Raw genomic sequence first — 15,158 nt, 5'->3', positions numbered from 1 at the left:
AGTTTTATATCTTGGAGGAAGAAAAGAGAAATAATAGCATCAAAACTTGAAACCACAAGGGCAAAAGAACACAGTCCCGGGCAGGTGAGCCTCTCAGCAGGAACGAGGAGAGGAGCTACCTGCTGCGGGGAGTCTAGGCAGGTGTTGATGGTACTTCTGGAAGCTTAAAGTCCTGGCGACCCAGATTTTCTGTTTTATTCTTATCTCCCCACTCTTAGAACCAAAGGCAGGCCTATCGCTGAAACCCAAGGTCAAAATGTTTCCTTAGAATTTCAAATTCTACCATTTCCTACATGGTTTCTATCAGTTTTAGGAAAAGCAGCTCTTTCCTTGTGGCCAAACCATTCCACCAAAAACTTCTTGTGGGGTAGTTCTCCTGTAATGAAAAATCCTCTCCTGATTTGTACTCAGGGCTACGGCACATTAGAATGAACAGTTACTAGCTTCTGATCTGTGCACGTGACTGTACAGAAAGATATGCGTGCCCTTCTGAGAAACCCGTCTTTGGAGTAGGGTAGGGAGACATGCAGATGTGGAAGGCACACAGTGACTTCATCGTAACCCTTACTGCACATCTCTGGGGGGGCCAGCCACCCCACGGAGTGTGGAACACTCACAGCAGGGGGTGTATCTTGCTCTCTTTGAGCTCCTGGCCCTCCCCAGGCCCCCAGCGTCACATTTGCTACATAGCTTTGAAGTAACCTTTCATTAACCGAAGTTTGTCAAAGGCATATGCACACTGGCAATGGATGCTTAAATGTCTGGATGTCCCTTACAATCGAAGCCCCAGAGCAAAGCAAATATAAGTGCCAAAATCATCCCCCCCTCCCCACCGCCGACCTCCAGTTGCAGAGGGTAAAACACAAAAAAGGCCCTTGGTTGTTTGAGGACATAGAATCTACATGAGTAGAGCCTAGATCTTTTGCTTTCTTTCCTCTTTGGGATGGACTCACTGGCCCTCGTCCTAGAAGGACGTCAACACAGGGATGTGATTTTATAGATGCATATATGTGACACCCAAAAGTTTTAATCAGGCACTCCTCATTTCCAAGTTTCTAAGAAGTTTAAGTCAATCATTCGATGGATGTGAAAGATATTCCGCCACAACACTGCACCCTCACCCTGCCCTCAAGGAGAATTGGAAAGATTCAGTGACCGTTCTATCCCTGGCACATTGCTCCATGGAGCCCTCTCGGTCACATTACCTTTGCATTTGGCTTTCCCCATTTTCACAGCCCCACACTCCCAGGGCCATGCACAGTTCTCCTGTGGAAACAGACGACAGTGACTTCCTTGTAAGGGAACAACTTAGCACTTCCCCTTCTCAAATTGGGCCGGAACTAGCATGCAGGCCTCAGATCAGCACAGGGACGTGTCCAACTCAGTCCACATCAGACCTCCTTTTCACAAAACCAGGAAGGGATGTATTTTCAGGGTAGCTTAAAATGATCATCATGATTAGAAAGCTACTTCAGTGCACCAAGCCTTTAAGAGCCAAGATACATTTATCTTTAACATGATCATATAATCTATAGGAGTGTTTTAAGGCTTTTTTTTTAAGTTTTTTTTTTTTTTCTTAAGAACTAGGCTTCCAACCTTAGAAATTATACTTGGCTTCCCTGATGCACTCAGGGTGTGTGAGCAAGCTGGCTTCCTTTCCCGAGCTAACTAGCTGTGTGGTCCTCCTATGTGCTGTTAGAAAACTGCTACAAATACCTCTTAAAGCAATGCTTTCCTGGTGGCTGCATGGTCTCCCGGACCTGACCGTGAACAATGCTGAAAAGACACATTGGACGAAAGGAGCTTTAATAAAACCACTTACGAACCAGGTGCTTTTCTTTCAAGCCATGTGATGATGTGACCCACTTCTCTGAAACCTTTTACAGCGTAACGGGTCCCCTTTACAATGCTGATACCAAGGATTAAATCTCACACCTGTATTACCAGCTGGCCGTGGCAGACTAGGTTTTTCCTGTGAGCAGTAAGCACATTGCGGGGATCATAATTTGACCTATGTCAGAATTATGTCACTTTAAGCTTTCACCATTACACAATTATTGAATTGGTAAGTATCGTATGCCATTTTCACTTATAAAAAATATATACTCATATTGCAGAATAACAGACATTGCAAACAAATATACTGAAAGTCCTCTGCTACCCTCCCTCCTAATTGAACTTTCCTCCCCGAGATTACCGATCTTAATTTTTCAGTTTTTAAAGCCATATAATAATTGGATTTTTTTACTTCAGTCTCTTTCAAAACCAAAAGAAAAAAAAAAACTACAACAAATGTCATTTAAGATTTTTCCCCCACCATGAGATTTTGAAGATTAGAAGCTGCTTTTTGTTTTTTGTTTTTTTAATGAAGTGATTCAAGGTAGACACTTGCCAATGTGAGAGAACTTACATATGCTATAATGCTATAATTGGGTTTTTGTTCATTCATTCATTCTCCCGCAATTAGGGTTCTCCATAGCATGTAAACTATAGACAGAAATACGCTGAGCTACAGGTGTTCTGTGTACTGCCGAGAAAGGAAGGGCTTACGTGGCTGTCTCCGTGAATAGGCCTTCCTTAGTTGGGAAAGTCATTTTTAAAAGAACACATGTGAAGTCATTGTCGATTGAAACTGATTATAGCCTTCAATTTTCTTTTTCACTGACCTCTCAGAAAATGTCTCCTCCACCTGCCGCCATGAATGCTGAATTGGTCTTTTCCTACTTTGTTTTAATAGAACCAGGATTGCATTTGAAGTTAAGCTGCAAAAAACCAGTCGATCAACAGATTTTCGAGTCCCACAGTCAATATGCACCATGTTTAATGTTATGGTTGATGCCAAAGCTCAATCAACAAAACTTTGCAGCATGGAAATGGGCCAAGAGGTAAAAAAAAAAAAAAAAAAAAAAAAAAAAATACAGATTTTTCCCCCTCCATTGATCATGTAAAAGAAAACTTCACAAATTCCTTCTATCTACACTAGTCTGCTAGTTTCAGAAATAGCCTCTAACATTTGCGGATTAAGCTACAGATGAATGTTTGGTATCTGTTTGTTAAGTCCATTTTGAAGGCACGTGCTAATGAGAATGCCAGTCCCTTGGAAGTGATTCTTGGCTGGAGTTGGAGTGGCCGTAAAGTTCCTTTAAGTCACATGACATGGGAGGACCTTATTTATTAAGCTGGTATCTCCCAATAGATCAGTTGGCCAGCGTGTAAGTCATTTTCACATTTGAAGTGCATTTTATCACTTGGAACATCTGGTTAGCAGGAGAGCTCACTTCCTTGCATCAAGTAACTTCCAGGATATATAATGTTATATCACCCTGCTACCCCATCCCTAGCCAGCAGGTTCTGAATTTTTAAGAAATCGCAGACTTTCCAATTTCCTTAGATTGAGCTGATTGTGAATCTTCCCTGACCAAAAGGTTAGTCCTTTGCTAAGTTTCCAATTCCAAAGTGGTATTTAAAATGTAAAGGAGAAAGAAGCAGCAACTTGGGCTTGATTAAAGACTATCATGATCATTTTTCTCTGATGGCCTCAAGCCAGCTAGATATTCATATACCAATTTAGAATTAATTCAGAAACATTTCTGGCAACTCTCATGTTGTTGCCAATTGGCATAAATTGCTCCTAAATCAGATCTTTCGATACCAGCCTTACATGCTCAGAATTCTTACTAAATTATATTTGCTCCTTATTCTTTATTTATTTTCTCTTTCGGCACCTTCCATTTTTAAACGTGGGTTGGTGATATTCTCTTCCTGGCAAAATCGTCTCCAACCTTCTTTCCCCACAGATCAGCCTCCTTAGCCATCCCTGTTAGCATTTGCTCCCAACTGACTTTCTTTTGAGGGACATTTCCTCAGGGGTTCTGTTCTAGGCACTTGGGGTAAATGTAGTGGTTCTCAAAATTTCAGTGTGCGTCTGACTCATTGAGAGAGCTTCTTAAAATCCAGATTGTTGGGTCTCACCCCAAGGGTTTCCGATAGGTCTGGGGTGTGACCCAAGAATTTGCATTTCTAACCAATTCCCCATTGAGGCTGATGCTGCTGGCTGGTCTGGAGTCTGCAATTTTGGAATCATTGGTCTGGAGGCTCATATCCAAGAAGGAGTTAAGATTAGGAGTCACACATGAAGGACAGCCTCCTGAGGAAGGCTTGGGTTAAGCTGGTCGAGTCACTCAGCCTCTCTGAACTTTAGATTTCCTCATCTGTAAAATGATGGCACTCTTCTAATTTATTTCAGTCTATTTTGAGCTGCAGAATCAGTTCTTCAAACCTTACCAAGAAGGCCAGTGTGTGACACAAACAAAATTAAAGCTGCTCTGGATAAAGTGGAGGGCAGGGGGGTCAAGGAAGAGGGGCCTAGTGCTCAACCTACCAGGTTCCTTTCTGCCTCTGCATTTCTTCGCTGCCCACCTGAACTCTCTCAGGCTTCATGGATCCCACTTGAAAAACCCTGCTTTCGGTGGTTTCTCATGTTCATTAAGATGAATTCAAACTTTCCCAATTTCTGTCCCTCCTGAATTTTTCTCCCCTTGAGCTCTGTTTCTAAAAATTGAGATGTAATTCACATGCCATAAATTTCAGCCTTTTACAGTATACAAATCAATAGTTTTTAGTATATTCACAAAGCTATGCAAGCAGAACAACTATCAATTGTAAGACTCCTCTATCACCCTAAAAAGAAACCTGATCAATTAATAATAATTGCCCAGTTCTCCCTCCCCAGCCCTGGGTAACCTCCATCCCACTTTCTGTCTCTAAGGCTTGCCTATTCTGAGCATTTCATATAAATGGAATCTCATACAGCCTTTTGTGACTGGTTTCTTTCACAGGACATTGTAGTTTCTAGATTTGTGTTGTTGCAGGCATCAGCACTTTGTTCCTTTTTATACTGAATACTATTTTATTATTTGGTTATACTACATCATATTTACCCGTTCATCAGTTGATAGATGTTTGAGCTGTTTCTACTTTTTCACTACAAGTAACGCTGTCATGGACATTCATTGTACAGGTTTTTGCATGGACCTATGTTTTCAATTGTCTTAGATATCTACCTAGAATTGAAATTGCTGGGTCATATGGTCTCTCTACATTTAACTTCTTGAGGAACTGCCAAACTGCTTCCCAAAGAGGCTGCACCATTTTATATTCACATCAGCAATGTATGAGAAATCCTATTTCCCTACAACTTAACCACTGCTTCTTATTATCTATCTTATTATAGCCATCCTAGTGTGTTTGCAGCAGTATCTCACGATGGTTTTGATTTGCAGTGATGTTGGTCATACTTTTATGTGCCTATTGACCATTTGTGCATCTCCTTTGAAGATCTGTTCAGATCATTTGCCCATTTAAAAAATTAAATTCTTTGTATTGTTCAGTTGTTAGAGTTCTTTATATATTCTGGATACTATATACCATTATCATATATATGATTTGCAACTATTTTCTCCCATTCTGCCAGTTGCCTTTTTCACATTCTTGGTAGTATCCTTTAAAACACAGTAGTTTTGTTTTTGTTTAATTTTGATGAAGTCCCATTTATCTCTTCCCCCTTGATGCTTCCTGAGATGACCTTTTCAACTGAGTTTCACAAGGATGACACTATTCCAGGATGAGGAAGTTTCTTGCCCTAGACTGGCCTCCTTTCCCCTCAATAGCTCTTAAGACTTAAGATTGACTCAGTTGTGGCCACATTTAAAGAACCCCATGTACCTACTCAGATGCTAAGCGATCCTTCCAAATAAGCCAAGTCACTCTGATCTTATCTTCCATCTTTCTGAACTGGGGCTTGGGAAGAGTAGTATATGTTAGAGGACAGGGGTTGTCACAGGCCCCACTGAAAATGTGATGAAATTTATGGAACCAATTCCCAGGGGAAAAAATACTTTCACACAATTTTGCATGTCAGGGGGTATGAGGACCTTGTTAGATCAAACTGGAGACCCCAGTTGGAGATATATGATGAAAAATCGCAAGATGATTTTGTCACAAGGGGACTCTGTTCTTATCTTTACCACTAATCACTTCTATGCTACAGTAAAATGACCTTGGCTTAACCTTTTTGTCTCGGTTTTCTGGAAGAACAGGTTGTCCAGTAGCTTAATAAGTACATCTTATGGGTGCTATACTTAAGCTGTCAAACTCTGTGACCTTGAGCAAGTCCCTTCGGTTACAACCTTACTGTCATCATTTATCAAATGAAAGATATAGCATGCAGCACACAGCCTTTGAGAGATATGTAGCCCATCAAAACTGAGGATAAAGTTCCCTAATTTCTGAATGTCAGATTAGAACATTGTCTTGGGAACACTCCAATAGTAACATTTTTTGAGGCTAAACAGCAATACCTACTTTTTCCTGGATATTATTCTATTTGATAAAGTAGAAAACACTTCATGTGTCCCTTTCAAATAATTTAACATTCTTTTTTTATGAAAACAATAACAGGGGCTGGTAAACATTTCTATATCCCCCTCCCAGACCAAATGATCTTTATTCAGGGCTCATCCAATACTGCATTCTAGTTTCTGGCTCTTATCCTCAGATTCAGTATCCCAAACCATGCTAGAGAGACCTGCTATGCCATTTCTCCTTAGTATAATTGAATCAGAGACACCTAAGTGACCAGCTCACATGGGAATAGAGGGCTCTGCTGACCTTAGAATACCAAGTGACTGAGAATAATCAGAATGAAGCCAGATACCATTTTCAGTATATCTATACTTCCTATGAGGGACCTTGTTGGCTGTGACCTTGAGACTTCAATGGGAAGTCTCATGTAAATGGTCTCTCCTTAATTTTTCTCACTTTGCAGAATTGGGGTATTCATCTTCAAAGTCAACTGAATTGTAAAAATGTGATTGGCCAAAGATGACGGGGAATTGGGAGAATAGACAGAAGTTTTGTGTAGTTTTCACTCTGAGTTTTGGATATTAAGCTCACATTCCAGATCTAGCTATAATACCTGCTTCCACCCAGATTCCAACTCCCTCAAAGTGTTTTCAACTAGTGGCCTGGCCAGGTGATACAGTGGTGATACAGTATTCTCCCATTTTAAGATCACTTCCTTAATTTCATCGCCAGGGTAAAGTCTCATCTAAAAGCAGCTGTTGAAGCATTTGTTAACCATACTTTTCCATCTTAAATATTTATTTTTTCATTAAAATTTGCAAAGCACCAGTAGAAAGGAAATTGTGTATTAAATAGTTTCTCACTTGGTCTAGTGTGTTTTCATCTCATTTCCAAGGTCAGATGGTCTTAACAGAAAGACAACATACACACAATCTGTTCCATGACAAGGCAAAATGTGCAGCACAGGAAGTCAAGTGGAATGATTTTTACAAAGTGATTGTGAATTTGTAGCAGCTTAGCTCCTCAGAAGGAGAGTGAACTCCAAACCTTCCATGCCATTGAATATCAGTAGTTCCCTTGGTAGTAGCATGATCTAGTGCCCCAGAATATAATTTATGGGTATTATCATCATCATCATATCATCATCATCACCACTAAGGTAAAGCCAATCCAATGATGTGAGGAGAGGGAACTGGAAAATGCAAAACTAGGAAGCATCCCTCTTTGTGCCCATATTGGGATGCAGATGGAATTGGATAGTCCGTCTGACTTCAAGAGACTTTGCAACAAGATAATCTTAGTGTGGGGATGGTATTTAAAAGATGCCTCAGTGGTATTTATACCCCTTCAGGGAGCTTCGCATCTGCATGGAACAAATAATCTCCCCAGAAAGAGCAGAAAGCAATGCTCACTCTCACCCTAGAAAAGCTAGTTAATCAAATAAGTTTCGGGAAAATTTGGCAAAAGCAATTCGTGCATTTTGTACTTACTTGTATAAAAATGGGGACTGCTTTGATATCTACCCCTTTAGCGCATGTTAAGCAGAGTAGATATGACCCCGGTGTACTATCTTTCCCAAAGTAAATTTTGTTTATTTATCAAAACAACCTTTTCATAACAGAAAAAAAAAAAAAAAAAGACATGTAGACAGGAGTAGAGATAGCCAGGTTTGTATAGAGTGAAAGAGAGAAACAGTGGAATTCTGTGCAGGGAGGTCATGGCCAAGTTTGTCATGGGAAAACTGAAGGCAGGAAGCGGTTCCCCAAAACCCACCATGTCTCCATATACTTTAGTTTGGACTCCTTCCAAGATGAAAAGACTTGAGGTTCCCCCACCTGTGAAGAGAAAGCATATTTGCTTTTCAAGAAAAGATGGCATTACTAACACCTCATACCATGAGCCTGGATCTCTCCTGGTGCATAGATACCAACTACTCTGGGCTCTGCTCGCCATGTCAGCCAAGTGTTCCCAGAGAACGTTTCTGTTCTCAGTGATGTGCTTTGCTTGGTTAGAAGCCCCCGTTTCATATTTTAGATTGTATTATTTTGCCTACAATTTGCCTTTCTGAGTTAGTTAAATCTCCGAATTAATAAATGTGGATCATTTATAGTCATCCAAAGAAAACTGAGCAGAGTGAAACAATCACGTGAGGAGGAAAGTAAGCATGTGATACGGAATCTTATCTCAAGACCTAAAAATGAATTTGGAGCCCTGTCAATATTCCTGAATTCTTTTTTGCTCTGACATCTTTCTTTGTGTTTCTAGCACAGAATTCTGCAGATACTTTTTTGCATTCAGCTTCAGGTTTAAGCCACTTACTAGTGAATCCCTTCGTGAAGCCCGCCAGTGTGGGTTCTGATTCATCAGGGCTGTGCAGCATGGCCCCTTTTGGCTTTATTGTTTTTCCTCTAACCAACTGAAAGGTAACAAAAATGAAAGAATTAGCAGTAAGACCATATCTCCCTACGTCCGGCCTCTACTTCATGAAATTGAACAAATAGTATTTGAATTGCAATTATAGTTATGAGTTGTTCTCACATCTTAGACCCTCACTTGATCTTCAAAATAGATCTTTGAGTCTGAGAGCAGAACTGCCAGGAAATGGTTTTCAAATAATAGTAGTAATATGGTAATATAATAATAATATAATAATAATAGTAATAAGAAGAACAGACCTGCTAAATATCTTTAACTAGGGTTTGCTTCAATCTCTTTCCAAAATCAGCATTTGTACTTGGTTTTCCTTTACCCTCCACATTGGTCCCTTGCAATTAATAGTATTATCTGTTCTTTTACAGATGAGGAAACTGAACTATATATTCTTAGGCTACGTGATTTCCCAACTTTGCACTGGGACTTTAGCTAGGGCTTCCAATTACAAACAAAATTCCCCTGTGACTTTTAATGAACTCACCGAATTCATATCCCTTCACTCACTTTCATTAATTCTGATTGCCAGTTATCAGAATATCCAACCACGTTCCCGTGGCTTATTATTTCTGTATGTTTTCATAGCTTTTTGAATGGGTTGCTTAATTTTCATTTTCTCATGTGTCCTTTTGTCCTAATCTTTATCTGCACTGTTCCTTTTTTTTTCTATTCCTAATTAATCATCCTTCTGAAAGTTTGCTAAAGACTGGGTAAGTGCATTTTCCTTTCCAAATAGCAGTGCTTTGCATTGTTATTTTTTATTAAGGAATATGGAATAATTCAAGTGGATACTAAAATGATCTAATAAATGTCAAGGAACTGGCATACAGTATTTTCTGTTGAAATCGCTTTTCCCTTTTTCCTGGCATTTACAGCAGATTTTTGTTTGTGTGGGGGTTTGTTTTCACATTACTATTTAAATTTAATTGACAGCGGCCATTAGAGAAATGGAAAAACTTAACAGGAGTCTTAGCAGAGGCTCTAAACCTGGGTCTTCTTATCCATGAATGGAGAAAATGAGTGGCTGCCACAAGGGCTCAGAAAAAACAAACAAACAAACAAAAAAAACCACTTGGCCTCCACATTGAATCAATATCTAGAGAGAGAACCGGTGGGCTCTGAGGCGTTAACCTCAAGTATTAGAGGGTTTTAGAACAGTTTTTGCAAAATCCGTCACAGTGTCTTGGTCAAATTCTGAGCCACATCCACTAGCAGTTTTCGAAAGATAAATTTTCATCCCCTGTAGTAAATTATTGTGATATCTTGTTTTGTAAATTCCAGACCAATACACTGCTAGGCCATGAAGCCATCCATGTGTGCTACTTGTAATCATGTGTATGTATCTACACATATCAAAGCCATCCAAAGCCTTGGGTAAGGAACCATGTGGCTGGTAATTTTTTTTAAGAGCTTCAGATCTCTCTTCATCAAAGACCTGGAGTCAGAACCTTATAGCCGCGTGTGGGACTATGGAAATGAACTGGGTCTGCGGGACAGGCTTTCTGTCTAAATTGTGTTGTCTAAAAATTACTGACGGATGCAATGCCTTCACCTCCCAAACATGCTAATATTTGTCTTTCTGTGTTCTTTAGCATCAATACCATTCAAAAATAGATGAACTAATTGAAGAAGCTGTTAAAGAAATGATAACACTCTTGGTTGCAAAGGTAACCTTCAGCTTCAGGTGAAATGTTTCATTGTGAACATGGCTTTGTTAGATCTGCATTCCCATTAAAATGTGACACGTTAAAAAGTTGAGCTGGATACTTGTATTTCTCGGGAAACAAGATCGTACATCACCCAGGCTCAACTCAGAATGATTTTTTTCTGAAGATCGTGAGCCGAGCCGTGTGAAGATGAATTGATAAAGTGGCGCGTGTTAACTCAATAAGAAATTGTCCCCTGACATTACCCTAGGTTATGTGGGAAATGTTTGTTTTGCTTTTCAGCGCTGACAAAGTTAGATTTTAAATACAGAAAAGTTAAACGGTAATAAGGAATTCTGCCATCCTGAAAACCCCCTTTTCCCTCGTTTCTCATGCAGTGAGAGTCATAATAAAACATAAAAGTCAGATAAAGCTATTTCAGTCACCCTCATGAATTATAGAATTTTAACTAAGTAATGCTGAATGGGAAGACATTTATATTTGCCAGTGCTAAACTTCTGTTTCCCCCAAATTACTGATAAAATACAAATAAAAATAGATTGGATTAAATGTAGTGCTAATATGTAACGTAAAAACTGCTTTGCGCAGTTTTGGATTTTGAAAAGTGCATTTAATATTATCGCATGCTGTATGCAACTCAATAATATTTTGTCACTTTGTACTTCTGTAACACTCTATATTTGCAATCACATAATAATGAAGAGAAAGCCGAATAAGTCAAATATTTCTATGTGAAAGCAATCTCTTCCTCTCCCCCAAAGCGGGAATCGAGTAATAGCACACAAAACCAAGTGAGGTCATTGCTAGTCTCTGGCTGGTTGGGAACTGTTGCTCCTTAGTGTGAACAGTTAGAGTTTGAAATAATATAGATCTATTTTTTTTTTCTGCTGTTTTACTAGTTCATTACTATCTTGGAAGGAGTCCTGGCAAAATTATCCAGATATGACGAAGGGACTTTGTTTTCTTCTTTTTTGTCATTTACCGTAAGTAAAGCGCTTCCTCCTTGCCTGGTTTTTGTGTTAGTGTGGGTTTGGGTTTGGGTTTAGGGGAAGGGTGCCATTGTGTCGTTTTGGTGTTGGTTTGTGTATGTATGTGAATTAAGATCGACTACCCATGTGTAATAACCTGACAATAAGCAGGACCTTTCACAACAGCAGGTAATCCAAAGTCATGTCTCTTTCTCTTGTGAGTGTACAATATGTATGTATGTATATGCATGTACACACACGTACTCATATGTCTCCATATGTAGACATCCAAAAGAGAGTTGCTGGCCTGCGCCCATGTTAGCTATCTCGGGCAAATCACGTAATGTTTCCGGGCAGCCGCTTCCCCATCTGTAAATTTTAAACGTTGCAAATAGAGACCTATAGTCCGACAGAGCTTTTAAACATGTGTTACTTGGTCCTCCCTGGGTCTGGTACACCTTTCTTCATTGAATTAGTTGCCTATATTTAAAACTCAGGAGGATTCACAGAGACGTCCACATTCCAGGCTTTCTTTATAAAACGGACAGCCAGCAGCTCTGGGCCTGCTTACTTACATAGCAGCGGTCTGCTGCAGCCCATCACGGTGAGCCACATTGATCAGACATTAGTTTACCAGTTTCCTGTAGCCTCCTCCTGGCTGTTTCACTCATTCATGTACCTGCCTGGGCTTGGGAGCACTGGAGTCTACAACCTCTGTGGCACATGACTGAGTCCGTACAAATTGTGAGGGCCTCTAATTCTCTGCCAGGATCTGTGCGTGGGCATGGAAGTGAGTTTGCTTGTGAGCAGAAGGCAGCCTCATTCTCTGTAGGTAAATGAGCAATGGAGATGGTCACTGTAAATGGGCTGCTTGGGGGCCTCATTCTCCCACCCTTCTCATGCTCCTTGGCAATGATGACTGCATCTTTCCTTACCATTTCTGATAGCAGGGTTTTTGCCGGCTCAGAGGCCGGCCGTATTCCTCTGACAATGCTATAGGGAAAGCAATCAATTTAAGACCTATTATCCCTAAGTCTTTAAAACAGCATTCATGTATGAAGAATCTCCTAGAAAGGCATTGAATGCCAAGACGAGGCCCAGCACAGGGTAGGAAGTAGCACATCATCGTCAACTTTGGGATCTGGCAGAAGCAGGTTCAAGTCCTGTTGCCAGGATCAACCAGCCATATGACCTTGAGTAGCTGTCTCGTCCTCTCGGAGTCCGAGATTGGCTTTGGGTTTGCTTTTGGCTTTGGGGCGGGGCACTATTATATAATTTTGGTGTTAGCATTTGCTACGTGTGTTAATTAGGGTCAACCACCACGATGAATGGGAGTGAGGAGTGGATAACATCTTCTGTGATGAGCTGTTGGGAAGATAATGATGTAAGCAAAAAGCCTGGCATAGTCTTAGCACGAAGTCTCAACAAATGGGGCTACTTTTAAGAAAAGAGGATAAAACATGATCATTAATAAAACATGATTATTATACAGCGCAAAACTTGCATGCACACAAGTTCTTCCCAAGTATGCCTTACGTTGGTAATCCCCGTGCATTAGATTTTCTGGGAATTAAGGGAAATGTAGACAGAAAATATTTAAAACAATTCTAGATCGTATCCATGCATCCACATATCTAGCATAATTTGCTTTGGAGCTCTCAGCTTCCCAGGTATAAGGAATGAACTCATCCCCAGAAGTGTGGTGGCCCCAGTTCCCAGAGTTTAGTGGTAAAGGTGGGGTGGGACAGAGGATGATGACAACAGGAAATCTATCCAATATCACTCTGTAGAACCACCCATAAAGTGTCACAGCTGAAAGGATACCTATCCAGCCACTCCTTTGACAAACAAACAACAAAACAAAAACACGGCCCAGAGAGGGAAAGTAATTTGTCCAAGGTCACACAGCAATGGGCAGAGTGGAGACAGGGACCCAGGTCTTCTGCCAGCTTCCCCCCCCCACCCCCCCTGTTCCCCACCACTGAACAACTTCCTGGAGAGAGTGGGATTCAACTGGCAGTTACCTTAGCGCTGGAAGGCAGATGGGCAGATGAGTGGGGAAGATTCACAAAGAAGGATTCAGGGCACATGAGTGGGAAATATTAGATAATCTTTCATTCCTCAGTGAAGTCATGGAAATGGTGAAAAGAGGCAGGCTTATTCTGGAAAACATTCCCCCGACACCCACAAAAGCTATCACTTTCTTTGAGTCTTCATTCCGAGCAAGTGTTTTCGCTGCACTGGACTTGAACCAGTGCAAACGGGGAAAGCCCCTCTGCTCTTTATGGAGCAGAATTCAGCCCATCCGTGAGGCCCCACCCTAATGCCCGACTTCCCAAGAGAACTAGCAGAAGGTGGTCCGCGGCACCAGTACAGGATGTGGTACCCGGGGGAGGGGATCTCACGAGAGGGTGAGAAACAAAGACCTAGCATATCCTCTGAGGAGTTTTCAAGCTGAAATTCTCATGCTCTCATCTCTCCCTTTGCGGAGACATTTTGCAGCCTCGACACATGCCTAGTGAAGTCCCTGTAAGTGCAGAACACTTGGGTGCCTGTCAGTCGGCCTGTAACTTCCCTTCCTTAGTGACACTTCTCCCGCACACTTGGCCGTCCCACGGCCAAAAGCACCCACTTATCATTTGCAGCCCCTGTTCTCATCTCCTGCTGGTATTCCAGCGTTGGAGAACACGAGCTGTGCTCAGAAGTGGTAGGAATATCTATCTCCACACGTGGGTGCTGAGCTCCTGCCCAAATTTCAATGGGCCTTTGAAGACTTCCTGCAGCCCAGTGGTGTGAATCACGCCAGAGTGGAGTGGAGTGGAGGGGAGAGAGTTGAGCAGGGGCAGCAGGCGCCGTGGGAAGAGCCTGGAAATCAAGGATGAAAGAACCAGCTGTGAGTCCCGGGACCTGGACAAAGGCGTAGAGATGATGCCGACGCCCTGGCAAGGCTTTCCTTAATGCTGCTCCCATTTCTGATTCAATTCTTCAAGTATTACTGTGCACTTACCACGTCCCCACCTCAGCGGGACTGCCAAGTATGAGCCATGTGCTGTGCCCCCCGGAAAGCTGACAAGTATCGACAAATATGCCACCCTTTCCCCCTCTTTCTCCCGCTGAGCGCCTCCTTTCCTGGGTGGGCTTGATTTCATGGTCCAAGCCAGACATTTTGGAAAACGTCTGCAGTGGCACAGAGCAGGCAGGAATATTTATTTCTCGTCTCCATCTGCATTGCTTCCTCTCTTGGAGAGGAGCTGGGGGGGGGGGAGGGCGGGGAGGAGGGAGGAGGAGATGTGGCTTCTTCGTGCCAGCCCACGAGGCGTCCAGGCGCGCCCCTCCTCTCCTCCCTCCCCAGCTTCAGCAGCAGGAGCAGCCTGGGATTTCTGGAGGCAGGCGCCTTTCGAACTTTCGAAAGATCAGCCCAGTTGGAAGTCGCAATTAGCAACTATCCGCCCATTTCCCCTGACTGCAAGATGTGCTTTTGTGTGGGTTGCCTGCTTGGAAGGGTCCTTGTCTGGTGGGTAGCCTCACGCTGTTCTTTTAGGAGGCCAGGAAGGGCGACAGGCAGGTACCTAGGTCTCTCTCCAAACAAATTAAGATCTGTTCCTTGGTCCTATCCAGGTGTTAACAAATATGCTAGTTCTGGAATCTGCCGCTCATTTGTTCACTCATTCATTCATTCATTCATTCACCCAGCATGTATTTACCAAGCGCCTGCGTGTCATGCATTGTG

At 41.9% G+C, this 15,158-nt stretch overlaps 1 protein-coding gene across 1 annotated transcript in view; it reads left to right on the top strand.

Moving 5' to 3' along the window:
* The window catches only part of LOC120248776 (calcium-dependent secretion activator 1), a 268,332-nt gene that overhangs the window by 184,910 nt on the left and 68,264 nt on the right, over positions 1-15,158 (top strand). Inside the window, exons 24-26 of the mRNA XM_039257246.1 lie at positions 2,738-2,885; positions 10,386-10,460; positions 11,360-11,443. Coding sequence (XP_039113177.1) covers positions 2,738-2,885; positions 10,386-10,460; positions 11,360-11,443 — 307 coding nt within the window. The remainder of the gene's footprint in view (positions 1-2,737; positions 2,886-10,385; positions 10,461-11,359; positions 11,444-15,158) is intronic.

The sequence above is a fragment of the Hyaena hyaena genome, unplaced genomic scaffold, assembly GCF_003009895.1.
Source record: "Hyaena hyaena isolate Hyena2069 unplaced genomic scaffold, ASM300989v1 scaffold_608, whole genome shotgun sequence".
Classification (NCBI taxonomy): domain Eukaryota; kingdom Metazoa; phylum Chordata; class Mammalia; order Carnivora; family Hyaenidae; genus Hyaena; species Hyaena hyaena.
The sequence above is the reverse complement of the archived record's forward strand: the minus strand, read 5'-3'. Positions and strand labels throughout refer to the sequence as shown.